Raw genomic sequence first — 14,531 nt, 5'->3', positions numbered from 1 at the left:
CGATCCCTACTGCAGCAAACTGTGTATTCTATAGTTCATCAATCTCTTTCAATAAACCTAGGGCTTTAAGTAGGATGAAAGTGACAGCAATCTCCATAACCTTAAAATCTAGGTGAAGCAAACATTCTCATGGTCCAATAATTTGCAAAATGCAACCAGGTCACTAGACCAATGACTAGTGTACAACTTTAATAATTTCTAGCAGCAAAACACCTGGAATACTCACTAAAACAAATGTTTGCATCAGATTGTAGATTAATTTCTTTGTAAGAAATAATTTTAAAAATTACTCTATAGTTCAACTGCAGGCAAATATGAATGGTATCAAAGATCTTGTTTATCTCCGCTTTTCCCAGTGGAATCAGGTGCAGTTGGAACTTTATTAGTTTCAACAAAAACAGATTCAAAGGCAGCTTCTTGTTCATCCAAAGAATCAGCAGCCGTAGCTCCTTTAAGTAGTGTTGTGTTTATAAAAGACTGTTGTTGCTTGGAGATTTTATTTGATTCCACTGTTTTTCTACCCCTTCTTTTACCGAGAATTTTGACATAATTAGCAGGTATAAGTCCTGTTGTTTGACCATCAAGACTAGCCAGAAGCCAACCACGCACTTTAGGTTGTTGTTCTGATGAAAGAAAAGATAGTTTAGTAATTATAACAGACCTTGGAGGAATACAGACAGTAAAATATTAATATTATATATCATATCAAATAAAATCCATATATTTACACAAAATATATACATTTATATTCAAAGTCAAATGCTGAGTAGGCTTAACAGTTTGAGGGGCTAGTCTTATATATATATATATATTTTTTTTTATTATAAAGTGAACATGTAGATAGGGTTAAGTAAAATAAGTCCACATTGTGTAGGGATATGGAGGCCATGGGAAGAAACTTTTTTTTTATTTTAAACTTAATTGTTTTTCTACCTTGGAGAACATATTTTATATCAGTTGGTCCATTTATAGAGTGGGGAGATTCATTCCTCAAAAGTTAAAAACTAACATTTATCTCTTTTTTTTTTTTAATCGTGGTGAAAATATATATACACCATAATATTAGCCAATACAACGACTTTCACATTGACAATTCAATGACACTGATTATAATTTTCATGCTGTACCATTATGGCTTGCTATCCTTTTCCAAAAATATTCTACCATCATTAACATAAACTCAATGCCCCCAAATAAAACTTCCTTTTTTAACTCAACAGCAGTGAGTTTGGGTTTTTTTTTCCCCTCTCTCTCACCTTTAGTAACCATTAATAATTTTTAGTTTCTATATATTTGCTTATTTTATGTAAATGAGATCATATAGTGTTTGTCCTTTCATGACTGATATATTTCACTCAGTATGTTTTCAAGGGTCATCTATGACTGTCTTTCGTATTTTAAACTTAAATGTAAGGATTGAATATCTCATACCTTCTGAATATGTAAGTTAGGGATAACTATAGAAAATAAATATATACCTTTATGCAGCTAGCTTTCTTTACATACTTTTGACCAAAATACAAAATGCATGTGATATAATGTGATTGTGACAAATGATGTGACTGTGACAAAGAATCCTGAAGACAGTGAACACTAATTTTAATCCAAGATGAGCAAGCTTTTGTTATTTCCAGCTACATGACAAAAAGTTTAAGGCAATGACCTAAGCTTAAAGTAGGGAAGATATTTAACATATTCAATTTTCTATTATGGCACTTTCTGACATATTTCTCCATGTCTTTAAAAACTGTTTAATCTGTTTAGAGTTTTATTTCAACATTACAATTTAGGCAAGATTTTTCTTTAATACTCCATAATAAAGGAAAAAATTAAACACTTAATCATGCCTGTGACTGATTTTGCTCTAAATGCTAAAATATAAACTTTACTTGAGTAAGCAAAGAAGCTTAAGCCAAAGTGTTAAGAGGCGCTATTACTTGAAGAATAATATGAGATATAAAATTTCTCTGAAATATAATGTAATTAAGAGATCATACTTGACTGCCTTTTTTATTTAGATTAATTGAAACTAATTATCTGTGTTATTCCTATTTCTAATAATAAATCTTAAAATAATTCTTCTGAAATCTAAAACAGTCAATTGCTTTTTCACTAGAAGAAAAACGCAAATATAATATGTAGCAGTCTAGGGAAAAAAAATAACCTGAGATGTGCATAAATTACTTGCTGAAATTATTTATTATTTTAGGATAATAATTCCTAAAATTCAATAAAGTTTCTGAATTAAACACTATTCAAGTAAAGCAATACCAAGTCCAAATGGGGATTCTTGGATAATGTGAGATGATCTCTTTGAGTTTTTTACATTTGCCATAATACTTACTTTATGCTTTTGTGTGTGGATTATTAGAGTTGGAATTCAAGTGTTCTGAATTCCTTTAGAAGAGACACTAAATAAACAAAAAGTTTCCCTATTATTGGAACAACCCTATTGGGACATTCTTCCTCTACTTTCCTCAGATTTGGAAGGTTTAAACTGTCACAAAAGAAAAATCCTAGTAACTACCTCAGAGTTAACTAATAATGACCAAGATCCTTTATTGCAATTAGCAATACAAACATTTACAAATATTAAATACTAAACACAAATAATCCCAATTTATTCATGGTTTATTACCTTTGAGAGCCAAGTTGAGCATATCACCAGCACGGAAAGAAATTTCTTCCTCAGATACAGCAGCAAAATCATATTCTGCTCTAGCAACTACATGATCATCTTCACCACTTGCCCAGTTGGTGCTCTCTAGAAGCCAAATTAAGAATTAGATTAAATTACTAAAATTTATAAAAAGAAAATGCAGGTATTTCACCGGCCATGATTTGTAAGCTGCATGAATTTTATCTGCCAAGAGAAAAGTTCCCCTGAAAAAGTAAATTCTGTAATTCAAAACCAAACCAATTGCTGTTAAATAGATTTCGACTCATGGCAACCCAATGTGTGTCAGAGTGGAACTGTGCTCAACAGGGTTTTCAATTAACACTATGTAAAATCAACAATACATTCACCAGGACATCTAATGTGAACTTTTTCCTTCTCTTCCAGCTCCAAATTCCAACTTCCTTACAAGTCAGCGCTAGACAAACTTTTTCTATAAAGGGTAAATAGTAAATATTATAGACTTTGTGGGCTGAGAGGCAAACAGAGGATATTGTGCAGTTACTTATATAACAAGAGAGAAAAATAATTTTCACAAAATTTTTATTGGCCAAATTCAAAATACAGTAACAATTGAGTTCATTTTTTATAACACAGGTCCCACTACTAAAAACAATGGAATCTTTTTTTAGGGGTTCAAAGGTAGTGTTTCTCATCATCAAAACTGACTGTGAATGTTCATCTATCAATGCTGATTTGTAATGAGATTTCAGTTATTTCATCTTTAAAAATGTCTTTTCACACAGATAGGTACTGACAAATACTGATATCAATCCATAGCATATGGTTTTAATTGAGCGTAATCAAATTAGAAAGTGTTTATAGAATTTTTAAAAATTCTTCTCTTGATAATTGCTTTTTACTATGTCATTACATTATAATCACTTTCAATGGAAGATTAAGTGGAAGCTCCTCCATGGCACAGTTAAATGGATTTTGAAAGATGGAAATTTCCTTTGTACCTGCATGGAGGTTAAGGTTAAAAAAACAAAAAACTGTTGTATTATAGTTTGATCTTGGAAAATTTATCTGCTGCAAATTTGTATGGAAATAAAGATCTAACTTCTTGTTTTAACTTTTAACAACTTAGGAAGTGTATAATGCAAATCAGCAAAAGCTGATTTCCAAAGCCATTGAGTGTTTAATAACAGCAGTTGAGAGTGGTTCTTCCCATTCAGAAAAATTTCAAACTTACCCACTACTAAGCCACCAAACTGCTGTGTGGTAATGCAAGTCACGATACTCAGGTTCTACATTCGTAGAATTGGCAACGGTTATGTCTACCTTTGACCCTACTGGTTCAATAACACATGACAGACTCAAATAATTCAAATATTTTTTGCAAAGGACCTGCTGATGACTAATACAGTGAATAACTGTAAACATTAAACACTTTACATTTTCATGAGCTCTGTAAATTTTGTCCAACTAATCCTTATTCTGTTCTACATGTATTTTTACCACCATTTATAACACATTTGAGCTTATTCTATTTCAGGCTTTAATGAATTAGTGTTTTTCCAACCTCTACGAAAATATTCTTGACTATAGTTGTTTTACACAAACTACTGATAGAGGCTAATTCTTCAGTCACTTCAAATTCATCACACTCCTCAAAGAGACAACAACTGAGCAGCATCAATAATATATGTTGGGTAATTATGAGACAAGGAAAGTCACCTGAAATAATTTGCTTTGTTTTACATTGATTAGTGGTGCTATTCCCAATGTCTTCAGGTCTTTTGAGCAATTGTTTTCATCAAAAGGTTAAGAGTCAAACAAGCCTGCTTTTTTTCTGGTTCTGCCTTATTATGTGTGTGACCTTGGGCAAGTGATTTCTCTGAACCTGAGCTTTTTCACTTATAAAATGTGGATAATTCCTATCTTTCAGAGTTGTAAGAATTAAAGGGATAAAAGATACAAAATATCTAGCACAGTGTCTTGCATAAAATAAATGCTCAATAAACCTTACTTCTCTCATAAACTGTCATTTCTTACACCCTTTCTGCCTCATTACAGTTACCTGCATAAGTGTGTTACCTTCCAAAAGTTTTAGAAATGTAGGGATTATGCCCTATACATCTTTGTATTCTTCATAACACCAAGTTCAGTACCTAGTAAGAAGAAGTTAGGTAATGTATACTTTGAACAATGAATACATCAGACTGTTTTTGATATATATTTCTCTTTCAGTTTTGAAATTCTTAACTGAAAATATAATTGGATAAAAATATTAAATAAAAATGAATATAAAGAATGCTAATTTAACAAATCTATTCTTGAAACGTGAGAATGCAATATGGTTTCCAACCCATTTGCTTACTCTTACCTGTTATTTCATCATTGTGGGTAGATAGCAGTTTCCAGATGAGGTAAGGACCACCAAGGATAACAGCAAAAAACAAGAATATTGGCCAGGATTTTGCTGAGTTAGCTGCTCTGTCCTCGGCACCAAGGCAAGCCACAGTTCCTTCACTTTCTGCCCACAGGTCCTCGTTCTCAGAGCCTCTTCTTAAACCTATCATCCATTGTAACCGTCTGTAAAGATATCTTATAGTCCTAACTAATGCAAAAGCTGAAAATACCTTTGTGAAATGTACTTTTAATCGGGAAAAGTGATTTGCTACATCCAATACAGCCCTGAAACTGTTATAGACAGCTGAAAAGGTTGCATCCATCATCATACTGACAGAGGCAAATGCATGCACAATACTCTCAATGGACTGAAATGCACCTCTGCTGCTTTCCTCAGCTTGCTGAACAAATCTACTGGGTGGAAGATCATCTATCCGGAAGCGGTTATAGCCCAACCCATTATATCCATAACTATAAGGGCTATAGCTTCCATAAAACGAATTTCCATAGGTACCATATGCAGAAGAAAATGAACTGTAAGCAGGTCTGAAAGTGTTCACACTGCTGCTTCCTGTCTGCTGTGATGGCCTTGGAAGAATAGGTGGAGGCACTCTGGTAAGTGTTGGCTGTCCAGGTCTTGTCAGTAAAGTAGAACCCAAATCAGCAGATCTAAAACCAAAAAAGATTCAAACTAGTAACTTAACCACACAGTAAATTCAATTCAAATGAACTACTAAACACCTCCTACATGCCTAGTGCTATGACAGATTCTATTGAAGATGTTTTGAGTAAGGAATAGTTTTAATCTCCAGAGGTTCAAAATCTCAAGTGGTAAGACAAAATGAACAATAAAATAAAATAGGTGACTGAACTCTATCATTTTTCTTGTTCACTTATGCTGGCATTATTATTATCTTTAGTCAGTGATATCTTTTTAAGATGCTTGGTCATTTTATTAGGGCTAGTGGCAACTAGCTATCTGTCCATCCTTGCATCCAAATAACAGTTTATCTTAATTACCTTAGTTTTACAATAGGTCTTAATAGCCAATAAAGCAAGCCTTCCCACATTGATTAGAGTTTTAAGTTCTTAGCTTCCTTCATTCACCAAAAAACCAAAACTCTGTTGAGATTCTGTTTGGGATTACATTGAATCTATAGATTAATTTAAGGAGAATGGAAATCTTTATAATATTGAGAGTTTCAAATCCATGAATACAGCACATGTTCATTTAAGTCTTTTAAAGATTTTTAAATATCTGGTCCCTATGAGGTGGAGGTTAAAGATGTCCCAAATGCCCAACTTTTTCAAACTGCTGTACCACTCCATCATCTCTAACATTAACTTCTCCTTCTCAACTCAGTACTCTTCCTCCTGCCTTAGGGTTCTGCATTTCGCTGTAACATCTCACAGAACTCACTAACTGCCAAGGAAATGGCTCAAATCAGCTGCTGTCTCAAGTCCAGGGGTGCGATGAGGATGAACCAAATGCAAGACCAGAGCAAGAGAGCAAACTTTCCCAGGAAATTCATTATATATATATGTGTGTGTGTGTATATATATATATATATATATATATATATATATATATACATATATATATATATATATATATATATATACACACATATATACATATATATATGAATAATCTCCTCATGGCAACTAAGGGTGGTGACTTGAGTCACACCCTCCAGCAAGGCAGGACTCAAGATACATCCCACCCTAAACCAGCATAAAGATTGTTGTTTTTAGGTGTCAAGTTTAGTCGAGTCAAGTTGGCTCTGGCTGGTGGCAATCCTATTTAAAACAGAAACACTGCCTGGTCCTGTGCCAGCCTCACAATCCTTGCTATACCCGAGCCCATCGTCACAGCCACTGTCTCAATCCATCTCATTGAGGATCTTTTTTTTGCTGACCCTCCACTTGACCAAGCTTGATATCTTTCTCCAGGGAATGGTCCCTTCTGACATGACCAAAGTATGTGACACAGAGTCTGGCCATTCTTGCTTCCAAGGGGCATTCCAGCTGCACTTCTTCCAGAACAGATTTGTTAGTTCTTTTGGCAGTCCATGATACTTTCATTATTCTTCGCCAACACCACACCTCAAAAGTATCAACTCTTCTTCAGTCTTCCTTATTCACTATTCAGCTTTCATATGCATATGAGGCTTTTAAAATACCATGGCTTAGATTGTTGTTGTTGTTTGCCGTCGAGTCAGCCCCGACTCATAGCGACCCCTCCTTGGGTTTCCGAGGCAGTATCACTACGAAAGTAAGATTGCCCAACCTTCCTTCTGAGGAGTGGCTGGTGGGTTTGAACGCCAGCCTTCTGGTTAGCAGTCAAGTGCCTTAGCCACTATGCTACCAGAGCATGGCTTAGATTAGGAGCACCTTAGTCTTCCAAGAGACATATTTGCTTTTCAGCATTTTAAAGAGGTCTTTTGGAACAGATTTGCCCAGTGCAATATGTCATCTGATTTCTTGATTGCTGCTTCCACTGGTGTTGTGGAACAAAGTAATATGAAATCTTTGACAACTTCAATCTTTTCCATTTATCATGATGCTGTTTATTGGTCCAGAGACTAGGATTTACAATACATCACAAAATGGAGGACAATGGCTAGAAGGGCCGTATCAAACAATCCACTGCACTGTAACTACACACACTGTTGCAGCACGTAACATACTGATGTTATCATTTTCACATCTTTACTGGCAGATGATTATGATTTACTGTTCAACATTGCCATATAGCAGGCTATGAAAACAAAACAAAACAAAAAGAGGCATTTTACTTACATCACAACCAACTATGATTATGTTGGAATGGAACTTAGTCTCAGTTAGGGATTGCCTTTATTGCACTGCCTAAGATCTGCAGTACAATCATGAACAGAAGTGGTGATAGCAGGCATCCTTGTCTCATTCCCCATTTCAAAGGGGAAGTTTTCAACACATTACCATCATTATGTTTGTTTGCTGTAGATTTGATGTATATTTAGAGGTTTCTTTTCTACTTATAATTTGCTAAGAGTTTTTATCATTAATGAACACTGAACTTGTATCAAATTATTTCTCAGTATCTATAAAGATGACTATATAAATGGTGAATTAATTTTCAAATGTTAAAGCCTCCTTGTATTCTTACAATAAAACTAAGTGACCACGATACACTACAGGATTTAGTTTGCCAGTATTTTGCTACAGATTATTAGCATCTATAGTCATGAGTTAGAAGGTCCTATAATTTGCTTTTGTCAAATTTGGTTATCAAGGTTATAGTGGCCTCTTAAAAAGAGTCAGGGAGTGAGTGCTTCCTCTTTTTCTATTTTCTGAAAAAGTTTGTACAATCATTTCTTCCTTGAAAGTCTGGTAAAAATCACCAGTGAAGCCATATGGGGTCCTCTCAGTTGGAAGGCTTTTAATTATGAATTCAATTTCTGTAGTACCATTCTACTCAAAGTGTGGTCTATGGACCAGTACTTGTCTGTGAACCACTTGTACCAGTTTGTAATGAGAAATTAATTATGTGCTTAAGTAATCTGGTACTACTATGATATTTTTACTGTATTAGTTACTCACCATGGTTAATTTGAGAAGCACTGTTTATACAGTTAGTATTAGGACTATTCATCTTTTCTATTTGTAAATTATACCTTGCTTCATTCACCCTCTAAATCATTCCCTTTCTCTTGTGTATTTTCCATCTTTTCATTTCTTTATGCTTCATTGTAGACATTTTCTTCTCAACTGTCCTGTAGGTCACTGCTGTTACCAGTACCAATGTGCAACAAGGAACTTGAACCATAATGTAGATAAACACATTCTTTCATTATAGAAATAGTTTTGCTACAAAGAAAATGGCAGTTGAACTATTCTACCATCATTGTAAGTCCTTCCCACAACTATTTTTACATACTTCTACTGTACAGTACCATATACAAGAGAGGCAGGATCCAGGTAAGGGGTGGAAGGCAGGGCTAGACCCCAGTCCCCTAGAGCCAGGAAAGGGAGGGAGTGGAGCAGCTGAGGACCACAAGAGTGGCAGGATCCAGGTAGAAATTAGGTAAGGGGAGGGCAGAGAGGTTTCCAACAGCTAAGGGAGAAAAACTTGTCTGTCAGTTTGTCATCCTATAGGGCTTGCATGTTGCTGTGAGGCTTGAGGCTGTATCACCGGTATTTCAAATGCCAGCAGGGTTGCACATGGTACACAGGTTTCAATGCAGCTCATAGACTGAGACAGACAAGGAAGAAGGAAGAGGCCATCCACTTCTCAAAAAATTGGTCAGAGAAAACCTTATGAATAGCAGAGAAACACTGCCTGATACATTACTGGGCAACTTCATGAATAGCTTGGGAACATTATATGACACAATGCAGGAAGAAGAGCTCCTTGGGTCGGAAGACACTCAAAATAGGACTGGGAAAGAGCTGCATCATCAGAGTAGAACCAACCTTAATGATATGGATAAAGCAAGTCTTTCAGGACCTTCATGTGCCCACATGGCATGACTCAAATTGAGAAATAGCTGCAAATATCCATTATTCATAGGAACATGGAATGCATGAAGTATGAATCTAGGAAAATTGGAAATTGTCAAAAATGAAATGGAATGCATAAAGATTGATACCTTAGGCATTACTGAGCTGAAATAGACCAGTTTTGGGCATTTTGAATCAGGCAACCATATGATCTACTATGCTGGAAATGACAAATTGAAGAGGAATGGTGTGGTGTTCATCATCACAAAGGATGTTTCAAGATCTGTCCTGAAGTACAATGCTGCCAGTGATAGGATAATATCTGTATGTCTACAAGGAAGACCAGTTAATATGACTATTACTCAAATTCACGCACCAACCACCAAAGCCAAAGATGAGGAAATTGAAGATTTTTATCAACTTCTGCACTCTGAAATTGACCAACCATGCACTCAAGATGTGTTATCACCAGTGACTGGAATGCAAAAGTTGGAAACAAAGAATAATCTCCAGTACTTGGAAAATTTGGCCTTGGTGACAGAAATAATGCTGGAGATCACATGGTAGAATTTTGCAAGACCAATGACTTATTCATTGCAAATACTTTTTTTCAACAACACAAACGGCGGCTATACACGTGGACTTCACCAGATGGAGTACACAGGAATCAGTGTGGCTACATGTGTGGAAAGAGGCAATGGAAAAGCTCAATATCTTCAGCCAAAACCAGGCCATCGACTGCTAATATGCAAGTTCAACTTGAAGTTGAAGACAATTAAAACAAGTCCACAAGAGCCAAAACATGGCCTTGAACAGATCCCTCCTGAATTTAGAGACCATCTAAAGAATAGATTTGATGCACTGAACACCAATGTCCGAAAACCAGAAGAATTGTGGGATGACATCAAGAGCATCATCCATGAAGAAAGCAAGAGGTCATTAAAAATGTCAGAAAGAAAAGACCAAAATGGGTATCAGAAGAGACTCTGAAACTTGTTTTTGAGTGAAGAGTAGCTAAAGTAAATGGAAGATAGTAAAGAGATGGAAACAACCTAAATGCCCATCAGTGGATGAGTGGATAACCAAATTATGGTATATTCACACAATGGAATACTATGCCACATTAAAGAACGATGAGGGATACACAAATCATCTCACAACGTGGATGAACCTGGAGGACATTATGCTGAGTGAAATAAGTCAATCACAGAAGGACAAGTACTGTATGGGCCCATTACTGTAAAAAGACAGAGAAGAGTTTGCTTGGGAAAAGGAACTCACCTATAGGTTATCGGGAAGGGGAGGGATTAATTTCAGGCTAGTTGGGGCCTACACGCTGACATGGGTAGGGAGAGGGATATACGAGAAGGATATATGACCACTTAACATTAGGAAATGGGAGGACACCGAATTGTGCACACAAGAGACAGATGACAGTTTCTAATACCAACCAATGTGTCCACAATACCGCATTGCCATTAACACCAAACACTATGCTATACAGATAAACACATAAACACCTGAGATGATCAGATGGGGGTCACTGAACAGAAGTATACTCTAGACCAAGGATAGATTCAGCTGAGGCTAATCTTACACAGACACCAGTGATATAAAATACCTGCAGTCCTAACAGAAACAATAGAAGACAAACACAGAGTAATCCCTCACAGACAACCAGACACTATGGAAGAGAGATCCAATAGATCTACTGCCTCAGGACCATAGTACTGGGGGACACCAGACTCAATTGGCACAACAAAATATATAGAAGCGTTGCTCCACATCCTACATTGGTGAGTAGCGACTGGGGTCTTAAAAGCTTTCAAGCGACCATCTAAGATGCAGCTAACAGTCTCCTAGCATCAGAAGTGAAGAAGAACGCAAAAAAAAAGGGCATTTAGAAGCAATCAGCCCTAGGTCATGATGGCCCTTGAGACCAGAAGAACTAGATGGTGCCCAGCTACCAATGCCAAACACTCAGGAAAGGATCAAATCTGGAGATCCTGGATAGAGTGGGAGGGAAAACGTGGAACAAAATCCAAAACCTCAATAATGACCAGAATTACTGGTCAGATGAAATCTGGTGAGACTCCCAATACTATGGCCCTGGAATACATTCTGCACTTGTAATAAACTCACCCCCACAGGCAGGCTCTCAGCCCAATAGTTAATAAGATGTATACACAGACCACTCAACCCAGGATGATGCACCCACATACACTACGGTAATACGTTCCTTAGAGCAAAAGACCATGGGACACCAGAGGACCAACATTCAAATTGAGGAAATGCAGGACAAACAGGAGTGCATAAATATGAGGAGCACAGGGGAAGGGTTACAAGGTAGGGAGGGAAGGAGACTGGGTTAGGGTTGGACATGGGGAATAGGGAATAAAACTAAATGTACGCATTACACTGAATGTAAAATAAGCTCTTAAAATAAAATAAAACAAAAATATTTAGAACATTCATAAATAAATAAATACATAAATAAAGTAAATGGAAGAAATGACAAGATAAAAGAGCTGAACAGAAGATTCCAAAGAGCAGCTCAAGCAGACAAAGCCAATAACTATAACGAAATGTGCAAAGATCTGGAGTTAGAAAACCAAAAGGGAAGAACATGCTTGGCATTTCTCAAGCTGAAAGAACTGAGGAAAAACTTTAAGCCTTGAGTTGCAATACTGAAAGATTCTATGGGCAAAATATTGAATGATGCAGGAACCATCAAAAGAAGATGCAAGGAATACACAAAATCATTGTACCAAAAAGAACTGGTCGATCTTCATCTATTTCAGGAGGTGGCATATGTTCAAGAGCCAATGGTATTGAAGGAAGAAGTCGAAGCTGCACTGAAGGAACTGGGGAAGAACAAGGCTCCAGGAATTGACGGGATACCCACTGAGATGTTTCAATAAACGGATGCTCCCGCTGGAGGCACTCACTCGGTTATGCCAAGAGATTTGGAAGACAGCTACCTGGCCAAATGACTGGAAAAGATCTGTATTTGTACTCACTGCAAAGAAAGGTGATCCCACAGAATGTGGAAATTATTGAACAGTATCATTAATATCATATATTACATGCAAGTAAAATCTTACTGAAGATAATTCAAAAACGGTTGCAGCAGTATATTGACAGAGAGCTTCCAGAAATGCAAACTGGAGTCAGAAGAGGACATGGAATGAGGGATATCATTGCTGATGTCAGATGGATGTTGGCTCAAAGCAAAGAATACCAGAAAGATGTTTACTTGTGTTTTACTTACTATGCAAAATCATGCAATTGTGTAGATCATAACAAATTGTGGATAACATTGAGAAGAATGGGAATTCCAGAACACTTAATTGTACTCATGAGGAACCTGTACAGAAATCAGGGGGCTGTTGTTTGAACACAACAAGGGGACACTGCGTGGGTTAAAATCAAGAAGAGAGTGCGTCAGGGTTGTATCCTTTCACCATACTTATTCAATCTGTATGCTGAGCAAATAATCCAAGAACCTGGACTATATGAAGAAGAACATGCATCAGGATTGGAGGAAGAATCATTAACAATCTGTGATATGCTGACCACACAACTTTGTTTGCTGAAAGTGAGGATGACTTGAAGTACTTACTGATGAAAATTGAAGACTACAGTCTGCAGTATGGATTACATCTCAATGTAACAAAAGAAAAATCCTCACAACTGGACCTATAAGCAGCAGTACAATAAATGGAGAAAAGACTGAAATTGTCAAAGACTTCACATTGCTTGGTTCTACAATTGATGCCAATGGAAGCAGCAGTCAGGACATCAGACGACATAGAACACTGGGCAAATCAGCTGCAAAGGACCGCTTTCAAGCGCTAAAGAGCAAAGATGTCTCCTTGAGGACTAAGATGTGCCTGACACAAGCTTTGGTATTTTCAATTGCCTCATATGCATGTGAGAGCTGGACAATGAATAAGGAAGACTGAAGAAAAACTGATGCTTTTGAGCTGTGGTGCTGGTGAAGAATGCTGAAAGTACCATGGACTGATAAAAGAATTAACAGGTCTGTCCTGGAGGAAGTGCAGCCAGAATGCTCCTTGGAGGCAAGAATGGCCAGACTTCATCTCACCAACTTTGGTCACATTGTCAGAAGGGACCATTCCCTGGAGAAGGATGGCACACTTGGTAACGTGAAGAATTGACAAAAGAGGGGAAGACCCCCAATGAGAAGGATTGACACAGTAGCAGTGGTGATGAGCTCAAGTATAGCAAGAATCATGGAGCTGGCTCAGGACCGATGTGGTTTCATTCAGCTGTGTACAGGGTTGCTATGAGCTGGAGACGACCCGAGGGCACCTAACAACAACAACAATAAAAACGTACCATATATTTGCTTATATTGTTGGCCTCTTCTCCTACAAAGTAAACTCCTCCAAGGCACAGGCCAGACTGTTTGCCAAAGTGGCTGCACCTTTTACTTTTCTACTAGCAGTGTATGAGGGTTCCAATTTCTCCACATCCAGGGCAACACTTGTTATTTTCTGAGTTTTTGATTACATCCACCTAGAGTTCAGAAGGAAGACTGGGCAATCTACTTCCATACAGATACCACCTTAGAAACCCAAGGAGGGGTTGCTATGAGTTGGAATCGACTCAATGGCAGTGAGTTTGATTTTTTTTTTTTTTTAATTTAGTGGATGTGAAGTGGTATCTCACTGTGGTTTTGATTTTCATTTTTTGATGGTTAATGATATTGAGCATCTGTTCATGTGCATATTGGCCACTTATTGATCTTCTTTGTAGAAATGTCTATTCAGATCCCTGATCCTTTTTCTATTTTATTATTTATTTATTGACTGATTGATTGTGATTTGGGTGAAGGTTTACAGAGCAAATTCACTTCCCATACAGCAGTTCACATATACTTTGTCTCATGACATTGACCACAGTTTACCACAATGCAACAGCTCCCCTCCCACTTCCCCCCACATAGTTACCTCTTCCCAGTGTCCATCCCTGCATGGACTCCTGCCCC

General features: G+C 37.0%; 1 protein-coding gene across 1 annotated transcript in view; it reads right to left on the bottom strand.

The window, feature by feature from the left end:
* Positions 1 to 324: 324 nt before the first annotated feature.
* Positions 325 to 14,531, bottom strand: part of PEX13 (peroxisomal biogenesis factor 13) — a 22,762-nt gene continuing 8,555 nt past the window's right edge. Inside the window, exons 2-4 of the mRNA XM_007938024.2 lie at positions 5,007 to 5,701; positions 2,639 to 2,764; positions 325 to 623 (exon numbers count right to left, since the gene is read on the bottom strand). Coding sequence (XP_007936215.1) covers positions 325 to 623; positions 2,639 to 2,764; positions 5,007 to 5,701 — 1,120 coding nt within the window. The remainder of the gene's footprint in view (positions 624 to 2,638; positions 2,765 to 5,006; positions 5,702 to 14,531) is intronic.

This window comes from Orycteropus afer, unplaced genomic scaffold (genome assembly GCF_000298275.1).
Source record: "Orycteropus afer afer isolate SDZICR_OR568_19922 unplaced genomic scaffold, OryAfe1.0 scaffold00046, whole genome shotgun sequence".
NCBI classification, from domain to species: domain Eukaryota; kingdom Metazoa; phylum Chordata; class Mammalia; order Tubulidentata; family Orycteropodidae; genus Orycteropus; species Orycteropus afer.
The sequence above is the reverse complement of the archived record's forward strand: the minus strand, read 5'-3'. Positions and strand labels throughout refer to the sequence as shown.